Below are 21,615 nucleotides of genomic sequence, written 5' to 3'. Positions count from 1 at the left end.
GGCAAAATGTCAGAAGAGAATACTTCTGGAACTTGGCTTACAGCCCGGAAAACATACAACAAAACTGCGATTCCGGCCATAAAAGCCTTCGACAACACTTTGCACCTACTGGTAGGACTACCCTGTTTCCCCTAAAATAAGACATGCCCAGAAAATAAGACCTAGTAGAGGTTTTGCTGAATTGCTAAATATAAGGCCTCCCCTGAAAGTAAGACCTAGCAAAGTTTTTGTTTGGAAGCATGCCCAACGAACAGAACACCAGAGCAGATCGGTAAATGTACGTACCATAGAGTGTTGTAAATGGAAATATTGGTAGTAATAAGAAATTCTTGATAGGATTCAGAGTTTGTCTGGTTATGCTGGTATGTGATGACAACTACTGCACAGTATATAATAAATGTTCATTTTTTTGTTCAAAAATAAATGTGAATTTTTCTTCATGGAAAAATAAGACATCCCCTGAAAATAAGATGTAGTACATCTTTGGGAGCAAAAATTAATATAAGACACTGTCCTATTTTCGGGGAAACACGGTATTTAGGCTTCAGATCTGACTCCATTGGAAGCTCATCTTCAGCTGCTTGGATCTGATTATGCATACCAAAATGTATCCTGCTCTGTTTCAATTAAGCCTAATCTACTTTGTTACCTCTGCAATCAGCCAGTAAAATCAATAGGGTGCTTACAAAGAGGAAGGAAAAAAGGAGAACGTGCAAAAAAAATCGGAGAAGGGCTTGGAGAGCTTTCTTCTGCAGAGCAGCGAAATGCCCTGATGAAATCAAAGTTAGTTCCCAAGACGGTTGCAAAAAACCCGCCGCACAAAACCCAAATACAAAAACACCACTCCTTGCAAAGACATGAGCAGGCCTTCACTATGCAAGACATGAGGTCAAGGCTGGGAGTCGTGCAAAGATGCGAGGTCGGCACAGCTCTACCTCTTTCACACTCGTCCATGCCAGATAAGCACACATCACACCCAGGGAGGTGTGTCACACTTAGGGTCCTGGCGATCACACAGGAGAGAGGAGGGCCTTTGGAAGGTCCTTGCAGGGCGAAAGGAGAAGAGGGAAGGAAATATGGGGGGGGGGGGGAATGGGGCTGTGTCAGGCGGGAGGGATGGAGTTGGGGAGGGGGGCCTTCCTGCTACTCACGGGCCGGCTCCGTGCTTTCAGGTTCGGTGGGATGCTGGGTTGCTATGGAAACATGAAGGGTAGATAGGACACAGAGAGGTGAAGCCTGGCGTGAAGATAAAATTATGAAGGATAATAAATGGCAAAGAGGAAGGAGAGAAAGTTAGAGAGAGAGAGAGAGAGAGAGAGAGAGAGATAGATAGAGATCTAATGAGGAGACAGCAAGGGCTACAAGAAGACACACAGCCCCAATTCAAGGTGATCTAGGGCTTAGAGCGGCTGGGTGTCCTCCAGAAGTCTGGGGCTGGATCTCCCATTCATCTCATGGATAGATAGAGATCTAATGAGGAGACAGCAAGGGCTACAAGAAAACACACAGCCCCAATTCAAGGTGATCTAGGGCTTAGAGTGGCTGGGTGTCCTCCAGAAGTCTGGGGCTGGATCTCCCATTCATCTTATAGATAGATAGAGATCTAATGAGGAGACAGCAAGGGCTACAAGAAGACACACAGCCCCAATTCAAGGTGATCTAGGGCTTAGAGCGGCTGGGTGTCCTCCAGAAGTCTGGGGCTGGATCTCCCATTCATCTCATGGATAGATAGAGATCTAATGAGGAGACAGCAAGGGCTACAAGAAAACACACAGCCCCAATTCAAGGTGATCTAGGGCTTAGAGTGGCTGGGTGTCCTCCAGAAGTCTGGGGCTGGATCTCCCATTCATCTCATAGATAGATAGAGATCTAATGAGGAGACAGCAAGGGCTACAAGAAGACACACAGCCCCAATTCAAGGTGATCTAGGGCTTAGAGCGGCTGGGTGTCCTCCAGAAGTCTGGGGCTGGATCTCCCATTCATCTCATGGATAGATAGAGATCTAATGAGGAGACAGCAAGGGCTACAAGAAGACACACAGCCCCAATTCAAGGTGATCTAGGGCTTAGAGCGGCTGGGTGTCCTCCAGAAGTCTGGGGCTGGATCTCCCATTCATCTCATGGATAGATAGAGATCTAATGAGGAGACAGCAAGGGCTACAAGAAGACACACAGCCCCAATTCAAGGTGATCTAGGGCTTAGAGCGGCTGGGTGTCCTCCAGAAGTCTGGGGCTGGATCTCCCATTCATCTCATGGATAGATAGAGATCTAATGAGGAGACAGCAAGGGCTACAAGAAGACACACAGCCCCAATTCAAGGTGATCTAGGGCTTAGAGCGGCTGGGTGTCCTCCAGAAGTCTGGGGCTGGATCTCCCATCCATCTCAGACCACTGGCTATATTGGTTGGGCTGAATGGGAATGTCACTCATGTCCTTACAACAGGAGAAGGAGAAGATCTGGGCTCAGGACTGCATGGCTTCTGGGCCTGCCATTCTTTCCTAACCTGATCTTTCTATTCTGCAAGACTAGAGGTGAAGAAGGGGGTGAAGTGGGGAGGAAGAGAGAAGTCCAGTAATTCCTTTTCACTTGTGCTAAACTTTTAAATATTACTTTTTGTCAAACAAATACAGTAGAGTCTCAGTTATCCAACACTCGCTTATCCAACGTTCTGGATTATCCAATGTAGTCTGCCTCCTGCCCAGATCCGCAGCTGTTTCTCTAAGCAGCAAGGACTGAATTTTTTACAGATTTAATTTTCAAGAATGTTGTTACAGTAAGTTCATTTTATGCAATTCTATCTTTATTTGTGGTCAATTTGTTAGCCACCAATGTTTTTGTAGTCAAATGTCTTCAATGCATTATGATGTTTTGATGCTAAATTCGTAAATACAGTAATTACTAAGTAATGTTATTGTGTATTGCACTGCTTTTTCTTTTGATTTGTTGTAAGAAAAATGTTATTTTGGTGCTTAATTTGCAAAATCATAATGTAATTTGAAGTTTAATAGGCTTTTCCTTAATCCCTCCTTATTATCCAACATTTTCGCGTATCCAATATTCTGCTGGCTCGCTGATGTTGGATAAGTGAGACTCTACTGTAAAGCCGAACCTGTTAGTGAACTTTGCACCCTTTTTGAAGGCACAATTTGGAGAGGAGGTAGACTTTGGCTGTCCTTGTGCTAAGCTGGAGAAATTGGGAGAAGTAGGAGAATCCTTGGTTCATTTATTTTTTCCACCAAGCCTAAACAGAAGCTCCTCTACAACTATCTTCAGAATGGCAAGGCTGGGAAGGACCACAAGGGTTATTAAGGACCTCATCCCGTGAGCGTGAGGAAAGCGGAAGGAACCTTCTTACTCCGTTCCCTCTGGTTGAAGTCCACCTTCTGAGATGGCCAGACATCCCACGTTCCTTCTCCGTTGAGCTCTGTCTTTCCCTCAATTTCTCCCTTTTGGAGTCAGGTAGCACCCAACTCCTCCAAAGGCCTTCTGTGCTCTGTTTCCATCTGCTTCGGAAACAGAGTCCCACTAGAAGTGCCCTTGCATCATGCGAAGGATGAGGTCCTTCGCCCAAGCCTTTGCAATGCAGTGAGGCACAACTGAAGCACTCTCGGAAGGTGGCCATCCAACATTTGGAGAGCCCACTGGTCTCCAAGACAGCGAATTCCATCACCAAAGGGGCCTAACTATCCCTCCAGATACTTAAAGATGGCTGTTGTCATATCACTTCTCCATCTTCTCTTCCCATAAGCTGCTCCCTCAGCCGTTCCTCATAGAGCTTGGTTTCTAGACTTTCTGCTCCTTTTGTTGCCTTCTTCCATCTTGTCAATGGACTTCTTGAACTGAGGTGCCAAGAACTAGACTAGGATTCCTGTGCAGCTTGGTCGTCTCTAAAAGCAATCCTGAAGGAGCCACATTTGGGAAGTGTCAGACCAGAGCAGCACTATATACGAGGGCTATCCACAAAGTAGGTACACGTTTTGGATTTTTAAAAGTACAAAGTATAGGAGAAATCATTTACCATATGCAGCTGAAAGACACATTCCAAAACTACAATCTCATGTAATCCCCATTGAAATGTAGGCACGTCTCATATAGATAAATGAGTTTGAAAAGGTCTGCCCCAGTAAATTTGCTGCCTCTCTCCTCCGTTTCCAACAATGGGTGCGTGGCTGGCAGCGTGGCATTTTGGCTATGCTGCAGGAAGGGAGAAGGGGGAAGAGCTGAGGACACAAGCGGGGAATTTACTGGAGCAGTACTTTTCAAACTCATTTATCTATATGAGACGTGCCTACATTTCAATAGGGATTACATGAGATTGTAGTTTTGGGATGTGTCTTTCAGCTGCATATGGTAAATGATTTCTCCTATACTTTGTCCTTTTTAAAATCCAAAACGTAATCTACTTTGTGGATAGCCCTCGTATATGGTTCTTACCACCCAGCGCTCCTCTGGTCTGTCACTTCCCAAAATGCAGGACCAACAAGGAGAGACGGGAATCCATACAAGGGCTTACAACACTTGGACATCTTGTCTTCCTGCAAAAAGGAGTGAGTCGTTCACAGGACTGTTGTGTAGCTTTTAAAAATGAGGGCTTTGGAGAAACTACATGGGAAACTTTCCCCCCACAGTTTAGAAAAAAAACCCACCATATAACCATTCATTTATTTATATCAAGAGCTATGCAGACCCTTTCAATTATATCCTGAGTTAGTTCAATTGACAGGAAATTCAGAAGCTATTCAAGGTGCTCTCGAAGCTATTATAAGTTGTTTTCTTTAATTTGGAGGAACACAAGATCTCATCAGGCGCATCAAAGAAGAGCATCTCTATTTTGGGCGTCCTCGGGTAAATAAGATCCATTTTCTCTCTCTATCTCCCCAGCGAAAATAAAAAATAAATGAAAAACAACCTGGCAGCAATTAAATCCCAAAGGTTATCGGCTCAATCACAATTAAGGGGAGGAATCTTTCATAGCATCCTGTCTCCGTCATTCCTCCGCCGTGCGCTCTTTGCAAGCTGCAATTGGTAGCTCCCTAATGAAGCAGATTGCTTTGTGGTTACCCATCTGGCACTATTTTGACAGCAGGTAGCTTGATTTTCAAAAGAGGGAAAAGATTGCTTAAGTTGAAGCTGAAGGGGCTGCAAAGAGTCTTACAATTCTGTGACTAAGAAACACCTTTGCTTCTTCATCATCGCCTATCACTGCATCTCCATAGTGTCAACCTTTGTTCACCCTTCTTGGATCCTCCAAGAAATACGGCTTCTCATTCCCAGGCCTTGCAGGGCTGATTTGCAATGATGAGTTGTGCATTCTCAGCATTGCTCAGTCAGCTGAAAATGCATTGCTATTAATCCAGTCTTTTTGGAGAGAGCAGCCACGGTATTACTGAACAAAAGCACACCGTACCCCAGTTTTCCTTCTCAGGCTCCTTCCCAAGCACATGGAAAAAGTCCTTGCAGTCTGCACTAGGCTAATGTTGGGTATCTCTAAATCAGATCCATTAAATTGGCCTTCATAAATACAGTTGCGTCAGCTACTTTCTCTGCCAAATAAATGTACCGTATATACTCAAGTATAAGCCAATCTGAATATAAGCCGGGGCACCTAATTTTTGCACATAAAAGCTGGGAAAACATTGACTCAAGTATAAGCAGAGTGTGGTAAATTTCAGAAATAAAAATAGATACTAATAAAATTACATTAATTGAGGCTTCGGTTGGTTAAATGTTTTAGAATATCTACATAAAATTATAATTTAAGATAAGACTGTCCAACTCTGATTAAATTATTATTCTCATCTTCTTTGATGTAAATGTGCTTACGTGTCCTTTTAATAATAATAGAGTAAAATAATAAATGTAATAACAATAATAAGATCAGAGTGAAATAATAAATGTATAAATAATTATGAAAAATAGAGTAAAATAAATGTAATAGTAACAATAATAACAGAGTAAAATAATATACAGTAGAGTCTCACTTATCCAACATAAACAGGCCCGCAGAATGTTGGATAAGCGAATATGTTGGATAATAAGGAGGGATTAAGGAAAAGCGTATTAAACATCAAGTTAGATTGTGATTTTACAAATGAAGCACCAAAACATCATGTTAGACAACAAATTTGACAGAAAAAGCAGTTCAATACATAGTAATGCTATGTAGTAATTACTGTATTTACGAATTTAGCACCAAAATATCACGATGTATTGAAAACATTGACTACAAAAATGCGTTGGATAATCCAGAATGTTGGATAAGTGAATGTTGGATAAGTGAGATTCTACTGTATGTAATAATACAAATTAATAGAGTAAAATAACAAATGTAATAATACCAATAATAATAGAGAAAAATAATAAATGTACCATATATACTTGAGTACAAGCCAAACCGAATATACGCCAACCAGGATCCTCACTTGAGTATAAGCCGAGGTGCGCTTTTTCAGTCCTAAAAAAAGGTCTGAAAAACTCGGCTTATACTTGAATATATACGGTAATTCCTTAGGACAGGGGTACGGAGACCTCCAAACAGCCAGGAATAGGAGTCTAATGTCACTTGATTCATAAAGTTCCCAAAATAACATAGCTGGCTGTATTTTAATGAACCTGGTCTAGAAACACTTTGGTACTTGTGCTGCAGAGCAACTTGCCAGTGAGGAGGAATCCTCATTTTTTGCAGGAGCGCTAAACATGTCAACTTCATGGCACAGACAACTCATTTAAGCATTAAGTCAAATGCCACCTGTCTGAATACTTGCTCTGCAAGAAACGTTTACTATGGAATGACTCTCCCATAGAGTCCTAGGCTGGGGGCTTTTCTCTGTGAAGTAACACTATAGTCTTGGTATGGGCCAACTTTGACCCACACTCCAGGTGTTTTGGACTGCAACTCCCACTATTCCTAACAGCCTCAGGCCCCTTCCTTTTCCCCCTCAGCCGCTTAAGCGGCTGAGGGGGAAAAGGAAAGGGCCTGAGGCTGTTAGGAATGGTGGGAGTTGGAGTCCAAAACACCTGGAGTGTGGGTCAAAGTTTGCCAATGTTTGGTCTAGATACAAATGGCACTGAACACCCTTCCATAAAATGACAACCTTGTGGAATTTCACTACACTTCCTGAATGCTGCACTCAATAATAATAATAATAATAATAATAATAATAATAATAATAATAATAATAATAATAGCAAGAATTTGAAGAACCAGCACTTGAAACACCTGTTGAACCACCAGGAACCTTGACAGCAAGACAACAAGAGCTCAAGGATAAGATCATGGCTCATGCTGCAGCAAATGCGATAAGAAAGCGGCTCCCAACTCTAAAAACAGTGCCCAAGAGACACCTGTTTTGTGATACGAAACCCAGCATGTCTATCTTGTTTGCTGTGTCATAATAAAATAATAATAATAATAATCAGCACATTGGGTGCTGTGCCAAAAGATCTCAGCCGGCATTTGGAAACAATAGGCATTAACAAAATTACGATCTGCCAACTACAAAAGGCCACCCTACTGGGATCTGCAGCATCATCCGAAAATACATCACATAGTCCTAGACACTTGGGAAGTGTTCGACTTGTGATTTTGTGATACGAAATCCAGCATATCTATCTTGTTTTCTGTGTCATACAATGCCGTTGTGTCAATAATAATAATAATAATAATAATTCCAAAAATACATCACACAGTCCTAGACACTTGGGAAGTGTTCGACTTGTGATTTTGTGATATGAAATCCAGCATATCTATCTTGTTTGCTGTGTCATAAAATAATAATAATAATAATAATAATAATAATAATAATAATAATAATAATAATAATAATAATAGTGTTTCCAGATTCTGTCCTGTGATAGTGAAGTTTCGGTTGTTGCAGTCTGGGCATTATGTGGAGAATACCCATTGAGATTCAAGAAATGGGCCGGGGGACAAGGGGCTTGACGTTCTCTATCCAATGAATGAGCCACATCCTCCCTGTTCTCGGCTCCAAAAAAAAAAAAGCTGCACACTCACTCTGGTTCTGTGCCAACTGAAGAGACTGCCAAATAAGGCTCCCTTTATTCATGCAGTTAGAAATGTAGAAGCAAAAATATTCAGCATTCAATCTGAGAGTGGAGTGACAGCGAGAGGAAATGCTCCTTCTGGAGGGTTGTTCACTTGTGTAAAAATCTGTATGATAATAAAAGGAGAAAGAGAGAACCTGGTCTCCCTGCGCATTTCCACTGTATCGACTCGGGAGATACCTCGGCTGAGGTTTGTTTGGTTCTATTTCGGTTTCTCCAGCCCAGATCAAAAACAGAGGATGCAACCCAAAAGCATCCCGTGCCCCCAGGCTGGTGAGATCTCAGGCTGCAAAGCCTTGGTGGTTCAGAGTCAGCCGAGGGGCATTGGCATTGGCCCCATTGCTGTGGGGAGAAAGAACAAGGACATTTCACGCGAAGGAGGGCACGCATGCAGATACAGACAACACTGCATGCTCCGGAGACCTCTCGACTCAGTTCTACAAACAGCTGGGTTAACTGGAAAATACGACAGCTACTCTAGCGTCAGTGTTATTAGGAGATGCAAGAGTTTTATCTGTTACGTCGTTTCTAAGGACGAGGAAGACGAGGAGGAGGAAGAAGAGGAGGACGAAAGTGACCACAAAACAGAACAAGAGAAGGACTAAGTTAAAAAACGGGCTAGATCTACGTTTGTGGTTAGGGTAAGAGCACTCCGGAAACACGGAATTGCGGAAAGACTTACGTGGCGGTGGAGTGCCTGCGGTTTCCCCATGGTATGTAGGTACACAGATGAAAAGAAAAGACAAGACACAGACCCCAAAAAAGAAAAGATGTAACAGAGATGAAAAAAAAGAGGTGACAGAACAAGGCACTGGAAATTTCAAAACAAAGGAGATGGTCTTTCAGAGGGAGAGACATATGACATTTCAGATTGTTTGTTTTTTTAATATGATCGGCCAAAGCCTCTGAGGATGGGCCGGGGACAAGGGATGGCATGGAGGAATAGTGCAACGCCGGCGAGAGGCCGAGGAAATGGTAGGAGACGCATTGCACTGAACAAAAGGCAGGGAGGGTTGGTTCTCAATCATTTCCAGGCACAAGACATTAGATCAAAACAAAAATGGCAGGAGGGGAGGATGTGGGGAAGAGAAGGAAGACCGCCCAAACATAAGCCAGCTGTTTACGGGCCTGAGTCCAACTGGGGAGGGGAAAGGATTCAAACTGGAAACTACCGGGCAGACAAAAAACATTTCTTCATACCAAGTTGCATTTCATCACACTTTTGTTTAATTCTCATTACATGGTGGGAAGCTACACACCAGGGAGGGCTGCAGATGGCTCTCTTGAAAGGTAGGAGAAGGTGGAACACACCAATCTGGGGAGGAGGGGGAAATAAACAGGCTACGGACGTGTCTGAGAAGGCCAAGTATCTGTTGGGAATCACCCTGGACTACTCAAGTCTATATGTAGTCAGATAGATGATAGAGTTAGATTGAGGGAATCCTTTCCCTGTTTCCAAAGCATGCCTAGACAGGCTTTACTGTGTTTCACTCTATCCTGTTTACGTCACATCCCTTACTTTGAAGTTAGTAGAAATGTGAATCTTTAGGGACACTAACTTCTCATTGGTCAGAATGTCTTTTATGGCCCCAATAAACTGGACTATTTTGGTCCAGTCTCTTCTCCCTTTGTTCTTCTAGTCAACAAGCAGCATCTTGCTGTCTCTCCTGGCAAGATGCAACTGTTTAGATGTTTGTTATTTTTCCTTTCTTATTTTTTCCTTAGAAACCAGTCTAGAGTAGACTAGACAGCTCCCAAGCCTTTCTATCTACAATGGAGTTCTTTTTACCTGAATAAATACTTTCTGAACTTTTACTGAGACTCTGCAATCGATTGCCATCCTAAGCTGAAAGGCTTCTCTTTGCTCACCCTGTGTAAGTAACTGATGCATTTGAAAGCTTTTGCTACTCTGCTGCATTTTGGTGGAATCTCCCCCAGAGAGGGTTAAATTGAGTCTAACCGCTCAGAAATTACCACAACAGTATCCCCACTCAACACCTTGCAAGTCTGGCTCAGCACTGTTCGCTTTTTAAGCCCCATCGGTAAATAGGAGGCTCTGCACTTCACAAGCAATGCCTGGGATTTGCTTACTCTCACTGTTCTGATTTGGATTATGTTTATTCCTTCTCCAAAGTCCAAGATTTCAATGCATGTTTCAAACTGATGTTTCCAGTAAAACTAACTGGCTGGAGACTCGGAGCAAGGAAGTATAATTTATGGGACTCGTTGCCATGAGATGTGATGATGGCCACCAACTGAGATGGATTTAGGAGAGGATGGGAGGCATTCATGGAGGTTGGCACATCATCTAGAAAGCCATGAAGGCTCTATAGAGCTACTAGGATTCAGAGACAGTCCCTCTCTCTGGGGAAGAGCAGAAGTGAAGAGCTCTTCCCTTCCCATCCCACTCAAGGCCATTCCTTCCACATGAACCTGTTTGGCCACTTTGGTGACCCAATCTGGTCACTTTATGACTGCTCTTATTATTTGCCTTAAGTCATAGGGATAATGGGTTGCGAGTAAGGAAGGGAAGGAGATCTGCTGGTCTCAAGCCTGTATTTCAGAAGATGGGAAGCTTGAGCCAAACAATCCTTCTTCTGCCAAAGGATAACACTGTATTATGCCTCCTGCCTCAAGCCACATGAGTTAGGCTAAGATGCACAAGAGAAATGAAGGCTATTATTCTTTAAATATAAGCAAGATATTTTCCTCCAATAAGTGTCCAAACACTTGTTTCCTTAACCAACTCCTTAGAGAGTACCTTGATGGGAGAAAGATAACAATCGAAACATGGGCCCGGGACCATCCATGCATGAGGGATGCTGCGAAAAGGCAGGGAGAGGGGCAGAGCGAAGGCCAAGGCTTGCAAAAGCAGGGAAGGGCAGAAGAGCGAGGGGTTTACTTACGAACTGGCTGCGTCTTGAACTCGGAGAGAGAGCTCACCTCTCCCGCACCCTTGCCGTTGATGGCGGAGAGTCGGATGGCGTACAGCGTCTCCGGCTTCAGGCCCACGATGGTGAACACGCTCCCTGCGTTGGCTGCTCCGAGAAAGAGCCGAGACACAAGAAGGGACACGGCATCAACCACGGTTCCTTCTACACTTTCCTCCCAATAACGTCAACCCTCCATGACGTTTTCCTCCTACCTTCCTTGGCGTCGTAGAGCCTGGTGTGCCAGTTCTCTTCACCCAGCGCCCGCCACTCGGCCTTGTAGCGCAGGATGGGCACGCCGCCCGTGGCCTCGGGCTCCTCGAACATCACCTGAGCGGTGCTGGAGTAGGGCTCCACCTCGTCGATGGAAGGCGCGGAGGGCGTATCTGGAGCAAAAAGGCAAGGAGAGCACAGCTAAGAAACACCAAAGGTGGGCAGGTGTCTGAGCATAATGCCAAAACGCATCTCTTCCTCAGGCACCAATTTGGTGGCCTGCTCCTCATGTCGGGGCTTACTGCCACTTGGCTGGAGCTCTGATCCATTTTGCCCCGTTCAACAAAACATGGGACCAAAAAGACATGTTGGGGAGGGAACAGGACATAACCTTTATTTTATACTAGCTTGGGGACCCGGCGGTGCCCGGGTCATTTGAGAAAGGCTTTGTTTGCCTGTGTTCGAAGTTTAGTGTAGATCCAGGGTCAGCTGGGTTCAGTTGGTGCAGGGAACTACAACTCCCATATGCAAGTTCCTTTATACACAGTCCATCCCCCTCCCAACACTGACCGGATGTAAAGTAAGTTATGGAGGCTCTATTTCTGTGGATGCAGGTGAACTATAACTCCCTTTCCCCCAAACTTTGCAATATATTGTATTGGTTATGGGGGCTCTGTGTGCCAACAGTCCTGGTGTATCATCGGTAGGGTTAGAAGTGCTCATATAAATCCCAGTACCTACTACTCCCAAATGTTTAGGGCAATTCCCCTCCAAAACCCACCAGTATTCAAATCTGGGCATACCAGGTATGCATGGCCAGTTTGGCCCAGACCCATCATTGTTTGGGTTCATAGTGTTCTGGGTGTAGGTGAACTACAACTCCTCTAAATTTCCCAGATTCTGAGCCCTGGGAACTGGAGCCTGTTTGTGGAGGTCGGAGGCTGTCTCTGTGAGCGGACACCTGTGCCACATACAAACATATGGGTTTTCGCTTTTATTATGGATTTAGATTTAGATTTTAACACAAGATAATGTTGAAGTGCAACGGGAGGTAGAAACAGTGGCAAATAAAGCCACACGGTAAATATGCTTTGACCCCGCTCTCACACTTTTTGAGAGAAGTCCATGTTTTTTATATAAAATCTGCACCTCAAAACCCTGTGGGGATCTTGATGAAAAACATTGCCATTGTACAGATGGTAGAGCAGCAAAGGTGGCAAAATATTCTGTGAGTTGGAAAACATGAGGGCAAAGGTAGCTTATAATCGTACGCCTTCCAAGACTCACCTGCTTGCACCAGGATGAACTCCGAAGACTCCTGGCCAATCCGGTTGACCGCTGTGCAGTTGTAATTTCCAAAGTCATTTTCTGAGTCCGGTGTCACCTACAAACAGTAAATTCATTTGGGGATTGGAGCCCCTTCTTCACAACCAAAGGTTGAAAGGGAGGCTGGGATGGTTCCCTCCTTGTTGCCTTGTTGCAAAGATTTTTGGAACTGATTGCAAAGGGCTTTTAATGGTTGGCTGCCTCACTGCTTTGAAATGAATTTTAAATCCATGGATAGTTCAACTGCATCTTAGCAGCAGTTTGTAGGTTTTTAATTAGGTCTTGGTAATGTGCTTTTAAGTGTATTAATTTGAATTGTTGTGAATCACTTTGAGTCCTGTTACTTGGAAAAAGGAGAGGGATAAAGAAATAACTACTAATATGGGCGGCAGCAGAATCTGGAGCCTTCCAGTTGGGGGAAAAAACAAGTAAATTAAGACACAGTAAAGCAATACATATGCATTGTGTGGGAAAAGACCAAATACCAAATACTTCTCCCTTTATTTATTTATTTACTACATTTATATCCCGCCCTTCTCACCCTAAAGGGGACTCAAGAGTGGCTTACAAATTAAATTTACATACAGTATTATATTATTAGCATAGTACAATACTGGCAATAAATTATTATATTGTACTATATCAATATATTGTAATATTATTAGTAATATCTATATATATAAAAGGGTAATGAAATTTCGGCCTAGGACAAAACAACAAAACTACACATTCCAGAAACACTAAACTTGACAGCACAACCCCTCATCCACGCCTCTACGTTCATACAACAAAAAGAAAAGAAAAATAAAGTCCTAATTAGAGGGAGAGGAATAATTGTTTTTATCCAATTGCTGCCAGTTAGAAGGCTAAGCTCCACCCACTTGGTCTCCTAGCAACCCACTCAGCCCAGGGGACAGGCAGAGTTAGGCCTCACTTAGGCCTCTTCCACACTGCCTATAAAATACAGATTATCTGATTTTAACTGGATTATATGGCAGTACAGGCTCAAGGCCCTTCCACACAGCTATATAACACATTTATAATCTTATATTATCTGCTTTGCACTGGATTATCTTGACTCCACACTGCCATATAATCCACTTTAGTGTGAATTTTATACAACTGTGTAGAAGGGGCCTCATATAATCCAGTTCTAAGCAGATAATATAAGATACTTTATTTCCCATACCACCATACTTCGCCACAGCAACACGTGGCCGGGCACAGCTAGTTACATACAAAATATAATATATAATTAATATTATTATATTGTATTATTAGTATTATATATCTAGCTACTTTGCTCTCTACTTCCACACTGTCAACCAAGCCATCTTCCAGGAGTGGCATTGCATCCCCATTCCTTTGCATTGATGGCTGTGTGTCAATCTCCCGCTCTCTTCCCCCATCGTGGCCTCACCTCCAGATAACTGGCGGAGGGCGTGTTGTAGATCCGGATGTTGCTGTAGTTGGAGCTGGGCAGCAGCTGCCCGTCCCGGAACCAGGAGATGACAGCACTGGGGTAGGCAAAGACCTCGCAGGTGATGTTCACCTGGTTGCCTTCCCAAGTGTAAACCGCAACAGGGCCCTGCAACTTTGGGGCATCTGGAACAAAAAGAGAACATTTGACATGAGCAAAGAACACCACAAGGCACCTCAATGTATGTTTTGCGACATTTATCCTTCTCCCCAGACTTTCCTGACTGTTCATAACTCCATCTTAATAAATGGGACCATTAGCAGTCCTGGTGCTGGTATGCCACACACACGCTCACTGGGCTACCCCTCCATATTTTTATTTATTTTTATTTATTACAATATTTATATCCCGTCCTTCTCACCCAATATGGGACTCAGGGCGGCTTACAATAAAACACATATATAAAATTGTACAATACATTGTGAATCAATTAAAAAGTTATTAAATTACATCAGATGTTCATAAAAAACACTTATAAAATACAGATGGGCATGTTTGTGTCTAAAAGATTCAAGGTGCTTTGGACTCAGCTCTGGCCAGGACTGGATAGGAGTATCTGTTGCTTTGTTTCAGGAGGTATAATTTTGCTGGATATGCCTAACACAGGCAGGGGCAAACTTCAGCCCTCCAGATGTTTTGGAATTCAATCCCTACAATTCCTAACCTGGAGGGCCAAAGTTGGCCCATGCCTGGCCTAATAGATCTAGAAATCCTGGTGTCTTGCCTGTGCTGTGCCCTGCTAGTGCAGCCTTCTGAACCCACTTTGCAGATGACCAGGACAACATTCAATCTTGAAGATGGTTTGTCTGGACACTCATATCCAGAGATATATCATCTTTGAGCATAATAGTAATATAATAATAATTTTATTCTTATACTCCGCCCCATCTCCCCGGAGAGACTTGGGGCGGCTTCCATGGAGCCAAGCCCGGACAACAACAATATAAAAACAAAGCAATAAAACAGATCAATCAACAATAAAAACAAGTCATAAAAAATCACACACAAAATATAACGATAAAATCTTGGATTGGATCCAAAGGAGCTGGGCCAAAAGTGCAGGACATGAGCATGGATGTTACATTAAGTTATCAAAAACAAAATAGGAGTTCTATTTGCCTATCGATCTCGTTTCATCTGCTCCTTGCCTCTTGTCTGTTCATCTTCTCCTGACACCTCTCCCCACTTGCTCAACCTCTTCCCTCCAAACTCATTCCACCCCAGACATTTTGGGTGCAACAGCTCCTTGTATTTGAGTAGTGAGGGAGAAGGAAATGGAGACGGAGAGGAAAGGGAGACGGACTTACACTGAACTTCCAGGTACATGGCTTGGGAGTCCTGCCCTATGGTGTTGCTGGCGATGCAGATGTACTCCCCGGCATCCGTGTACTGGATGTCCTTCAGCGTCAGAGAGGAGACACGGGCATGGCTGCGCACGACGATGCGCCCGTCAAGGGTCTAGCGGGGAAAGGAGCCAGAGTTGAGAAGGCTGGTTATGATGGAGAAACGCACATCGAGAGCACCGTTGGGACAAAGGACGGTCTGAGAAAGGACCCCGGGGTAACCAGCCCCTCTCCCTTGTCCATTGTCTCAATTCTTCCATAGAATGGAAGGACACGAGGCTGTAGTAGCACTCTCTTTGCTACCTGATGGATATTAAAGTGGATCTGACACTGATCTGCTAGACATACGGCCCATTGTGAAACTCTCATGTGCCTTCCATTAATGTCCAAAATCAACCTGTTGTACTCTCCGATGCCCTCCTCCAATCTACTTCGGGGTTCATTGGTTCTACGGCTTAAGTCTAGTCGTGACCGACTCTGAGATTGGTGCTCATCTCCATTTCTAAGCCGAAGAGCCGGCGTTGTCCGTAGACACCTCCAAGGTCATATGGCCAGCATGACTGAGATCGACATCTACTGTTGTATATTTGCAGAAATTATTTCACAACCCATAAACCCCCAACGTTGTGATATCTTGCCTCATCCACTGCATAAACCCACACACATGTTAGCAATTGCTGAGGGGCTTAGAGAGCAATCCTGATGTTATGAAGCAGCTCAATAATACAGTGCCTTTTCACCATACTTTCTGATCAGCTTTGGAAAGCTGCTTTTTAAGGCCACATCTCTCGGGACCGTCAAATCATGCTGGCTGGTGGATTCTGGGAGTCGTAGCCTCCATATCCTTTTCTCAAGCTCTTGCCTTGCTTGTGCCAGCCAGGTCTGACTCAATCCCAAGCAAACCCCTTGATCGGAATTGCCTTCACCTTAGACCAAAGGCATCTAATTCCACCAGCCAGTGCCCCTGGGAAGCCCGTAAGCAAGGCTTGAGGGGACAAAGGAAAGGAGTGGTTTGTTCTTTGCAACTCTTTCTCAGAGATTCGCTGCCTCTGAATATGGAGGGCTTGGCTGACAGCTTCTGATGGAATCAGTCTTTCAAACTGCATAGATGCAGTCACTGGATCACATCTCTGTTCATATTGCATCCCTTGCTGGCAAAGTTTCGCACACTTAAGAGAAAAATATCCAAAGCAGACACACACCACAAAATTCTAGAGAGTTGCTTTCTTTTAAAAATAGGATTAAGTCTCCAGTTCCTCTGGAAATGGGTTTTCTTAAAAAGCAATTGAAAACTTGGTTCTTTCATTGCGCTTTTGAGTAATTACTCCCCATGACCAAAATTAACTTACATATTCTTCTGCATCGTTTCAGTTCTTATAATAAATTGGACGTCCATTCCCACCCAACAGTCAAGAAATAGTTGCACTTTGTCCTCTGCGCCGAAGCACTTTATAACTTTACTACGGCACTTTAGTTCAATTTGGCCACTCCATACTATCCCCCTCCACCATCCTGGTGGTTCATTATACAGTAGAGTCTCACTTATCCAACATGAAAGGGCCGGAAGAACGTTGGATAAGCAAATATGTTGGATAATAAGGAGAGATTAAGGAGAAGCCTATTAAACATCAAATTAGGTTATGATTTTACAAATTAAGCACCAAAACATCGTGTTATACAACAAATTTGACAGAAATACCGTTTCCCCGAAAATAAGACATCCCCGAAAAATAAGACCTAGTAGAAGTTTTGCTGCATTGCTAAATATAAGGCCTCCCCTGAAAGTAAGACCTAACAAAGTTTTTGTTTGGAATCATGCCCAGTGCCTGCCAAATAGAACACCAGAGCATGCAGGATTGGTAAATGTACATACCAGTTGTACATGGAAATAATGGTAGTAACAAGAAATTCTTGACAGGATTCACAGTTTGTCTGGTTATGCTGGTTTGTGATGACAACTACTGTACAGCATTTTTTTTGTTCAACAATAAGTGTGAATTCTTCTTCATGGAAAAATAAGACATCCCCTGAAAATAAGACCTAGCGCATCTTTGGGAGCAAAAATTAATATAAGACACTGTCTTATTTTCGGGGAAACACGGTAGTAGTTCAATAGGCAGTAATGCTACGTAGTAATTACTGTATTTACGAATTTAGCACCAAAATATCACAATGTATTGGAAACATTGACTACAAAAATGCGTTGGATAATCCAGAACGTTGGATAAGCAAATGTTGGATAAGTGAGACTCTACTATATTTTATTTTACTTTTACCTACTTTATGTTTTAATGGGCTTTTATGCTTAATGTAATGTATTGTTTGCATAATGTGATTTTACTGTGTTTTATTCATTGTAATATGTTTTAATTGTTGTACTTGTTTACTGTTTTTTGGCCGTTGTCCCATGTTAGCCGTCCCAAGTCCCTGTGGGGAGATGGTGGTGGGGTAGAAAAATAAAGTTATTTATTTACTTACTTTCTATGGGGCTGCACTAATGGGAGGGGAGCACCAAGAGCCTGTCAAGGAGTTGCCCCTCCCCGACTCCGTTTCATCCGAAGGTGAGCAGGCATCCCATAATATACACATCAAAAGCAGTCCCCGTGGCCTGATTAGGCGCACATCAGCTACAAAGGGAATGCACTGCGCTGAATGCCCGGTTTTTTATCATCGGTTGCCATGGCAACAGATGCAGGGTGAGACTCTGAATGCCTTCCTTCCTCCCCGGGTCTACAGGCATCCGTCTGCCAAGGCAGGGCTTAAGTGGCCCAGTAAGACCAGTCTGAAACCCACTCTCCCAGTGGCCACCAGCTTCCTTCTCTGCCTCCGATGCATCGCCTCCCATCCTTCTGTATTGGCCCAGTTTTGCTGCCTTCTCTTGCTCTGACTAACATTGAAATAGATAGTTGGATGCATCACCATTGCAAGTAGCAAAGAGGGAAAGGTTTTACAAGGCTACAAGACATCTCCGTCTCTTTCCTTTTTTAACCATCTAAGAGAATCTTTCTACATTCCTGTATAGCTAAAGGGGCGAGACACAAAAGGAGGGCACTGACCCACATAAGTGTTTGATCCTTCACAAGATCTCCCTTCACTCTCCCAAAGTTTTAGCATTGCAGAAAGCGAGACATACTCAAAACCGTTCTAGTGTGAATCCTAAGCCCCAGAGAGTTGCCTTCATTCTCTCCATTGCAGGAGAGTCAGAAGCACCTGGCAAGAGAAAGAGCATGGAAACACATGGAAAGTCTCTTCACCCTCTTCTCACTACAAGAAGATGTTGAGAAATTAGGGTTTCTCCTCCAACTTGTGTTCTCATTAGAAAAAGACATTTTTCATCCCAGCTTTTGCTCTTGGAGACGTCAGAATAGCAAAAGGCTAAGACTGTCTTTGGTCTCTTATAGAAAACTGTGTAGGACTCATCACATTAGCTAACATTTTTCAAAGTGTCATATCTTGCACAAGACTCTTGTATTTCTTCTCTTCCTTAACAACCAGGTCAGAAGGAAACCCAGCTCCTTCTAACCGGTACAGCGTTCCCAAGGAGTCTTCCCCATTCTACGATTGGAATGCTGCTATTCTGCTCTCCAAATGTGAAAATTTCATTTGGTCTCAGAACGTCTTCAAAAGAATATACTGGGCTTGCAATGACACATCTCTGCTCCAAAAGCGGCAAGAACCGTCCTTCAAAAGCATTCCAGACTTTCAAAACACCAACATGGAATCGATACCCCATTTAAACCCAACCGGGTTCCGTTTGCTCCGTGCACCACCCCAGTCAAATGGAAATCAGTGATCAACTATGGATTTTAAGATGTCTACTCTTCCCCAACCTCAACCTCCCCCCAAAAGACAACACCGAGTAGCAACATTCGTATCTGTTTTCTGGTGGTCACCAACTCAGTACACGGTCACACCTTTGGTTACATTATGGATCAGCTGGCAGTCCATGGAATCTGGTTTGATACCCAACGTCAGCCAATTTCTCATTTCAAAATGGAGCTAGTGGGATCGTTCTCAGGGGATCGCACTGGCTTTGAGAGGGGTCTCTGCGTTGCTTCTGAGATGGAATGTGATGCAAACGTTTTAGAGTAAAGCAGAATGCGCTTAACTGGAGACGAATGAGCAAGCAAGTGAATCCGAATGGGGGAGAGGGGCAAGAGGCATTGTCACCTTGCCTGGACCTTCTTCCATGGTCCTATGCGAGACTTGAAAGAACATTGCATTCGAGATTATGACCCTTCTTCGGTCACTAAGGGCATAGAGATATGAGTCCTTCCAAGGGGGTCTCGATCCCGCTATAAAGGACTTTTGGGTTTCTATCTTCAAGGAATGGAAGGCTACTTTATTGTCATTAAAACATGAATGCCACCCATGCCCCAAAGTGATGGGGAAGGATTCTAGCCCACTCCTGAAACACTATGCTTGCTCATTACAAGATGCACTATGACACAAGCGGCTTCTAGCACTACCAGAATTTAGTATGGTTGATATATCGGTATATATCTTCAGCGTTAATGAAGTTACATTATTAATGCTAGGTTTACAACGCAATCCTATACATGTCCACTCAAAAGTAAGCCCCGCTCAGTTCAATTCGGCTTACTCCCCGGAGCGTGAGTATAGGATTGCCGTCTCAGTGGACTCGATTACTGCTACCAGAAATGTGTTAATCCGCAACACTTAAATACAAAGAGATAATCAATGCAAAGTGCTAAAGACGGTTGTCTAGTGTGGTAATCTTATACCTCTTGTTTCTCCGGCCGGGTCCACGAAGCCTGGAGAGAATAAATAAATAAAACACAACACACACACACACAAAAGAGAGAGCAATAAGTGTTTGCAAATGTGGCTGCTTCTCCCGGCCTTCGGTTAATAAGCTGTATGCATCACACTTCATTCGGTGCACATGCGGAACAAGACTGCAGGAGGGTGGGAAGGGTGGAGGGCCCAATGAAGACCAAGGGAACGGAGACGGGGTGTCTTTTCCCTGGTATTCATTCCAATCAGCATTTTAGTTGTTTTGAAATGATTGTCAAATCCATTCCATCGAAGCCTACTCGATCGTCTGCCCTCCCCGTGATTCCGCCCAACGGCAGGGCAACCAAATTTGCCCGTTGGGCTTTGTGCTGCCGTTTTGCCACTCATCACAGCGACCGCCACTCGTTGCACCACAGCGAAAATATACAGAAATGTTTCCACAGAGCTACATGTCGCTCTCCATCTTCACAAACACAGCTGTTAACGCCACACGTTTAAAATGCTTCTCCATGCATGCACATACAAGCATATTGTCTTCTGCCTTTTTTTTTTCAACAAAAGGTACATGCTGTTGAAGAAGCAATTGGGGTGGAAAAGGCAGCACAAATTCAAAGCCCAGCAAAAGCAACAGCAACAGAAGCCAAATCAAGCCTGTGGGTAGCCTATTTCAACCTAAGGATACTCAGGGCTTACGAGTGACCTACACAATTATGGAGATATTGTGTGTATCTACCTGTTGCTTTGCGGGCTTGATCTGCTGCAGTTAAGGAGTCCCTTCCGCCCCTGGTGATTGTATCGCATGGTGTTTGGATGGCAGCAGCAGACAGAAAGACCAATGGACACCAAACACACAAATGGGATGTTCCGGTGGTGAGGGGTTGCAACCCAGCACTGCTCCCCAAAGCATTCCCAGTGCCAACGGTTGCAACGAACGTTGATGTTTTCCCAACACAGACACACATATCTTCAACGAACCCATTCCCTTTTGTGACAAAGGTCATTGAGATATGAGACTTCTTCCAAGAAGGTCTAGATCTCCCTCTACAAGAATGTTCCCATTCAGTTCACTCTGTATCTGGAGCTATCCACCTTTCATGTAGGAGATCCATCTATATGGAATGAGATCTGGGTAGGTGTCTCTACATTGTAGCAAAGTCTTGATAGCCTTTAATGTGGAGGAAGAAGACAATCCATCGAGGGGGAAATTATCAATCGGACAGATGGCAAGCTATTTAACCTCAGCAGACTGAGAGCCAAAACCAAGGTCACCACAACATCTGTTATAGAACTCCAATATGCCAATGACAACGTAGTCTGTGCGCACTCAGAAGAAGACCTACAGGCCACTCTAAGCACCTTCGCAGAAGCATACAAGAAGCTCGGCCTCTCACTGAACATTGAGAAAACCAACAGGCACTCTGCAATGCCAGGAATACAGCTTAATAGTGTCACATTAGAAAACGTTGACAACTTCCACTCCCTTGGCAGCCACCTCTCCAC

At 43.8% G+C, this 21,615-nt stretch overlaps 1 protein-coding gene across 18 annotated transcripts in view; it reads right to left on the bottom strand.

Moving 5' to 3' along the window:
* ncam1 (neural cell adhesion molecule 1) overlaps positions 1-21,615 on the bottom strand; it is a 182,179-nt gene that overhangs the window by 42,860 nt on the left and 117,704 nt on the right. For 5 of the 18 annotated variants that reach the window (XM_062961172.1, XM_062961171.1, XM_062961186.1 and 2 more), the window contains exons 9-15: positions 20,103-20,132; positions 15,322-15,472; positions 13,955-14,139; positions 12,496-12,592; positions 11,211-11,381; positions 10,972-11,103; positions 8,748-8,762 (exon numbers count right to left, since the gene is read on the bottom strand). In XM_062961172.1, the coding sequence (XP_062817242.1) occupies positions 8,748-8,762; positions 10,972-11,103; positions 11,211-11,381; positions 12,496-12,592; positions 13,955-14,139; positions 15,322-15,472; positions 20,103-20,132 (781 nt within the window). The remainder of the gene's footprint in view (positions 1-8,747; positions 8,763-10,971; positions 11,104-11,210; positions 11,382-12,495; positions 12,593-13,954; positions 14,140-15,321; positions 15,473-20,102; positions 20,133-21,615) is intronic. The other 13 variants (XM_062961178.1, XM_062961177.1, XM_062961185.1 and 10 more) reach the window with 3 other exon arrangements.

The sequence above is a fragment of the Anolis carolinensis genome, unplaced genomic scaffold (genome assembly GCF_035594765.1).
Source record: "Anolis carolinensis isolate JA03-04 unplaced genomic scaffold, rAnoCar3.1.pri scaffold_8, whole genome shotgun sequence".
Lineage (NCBI taxonomy): Eukaryota > Metazoa > Chordata > Lepidosauria > Squamata > Dactyloidae > Anolis > Anolis carolinensis.
This window is presented reverse-complemented; position numbering and strand designations above follow the sequence as displayed.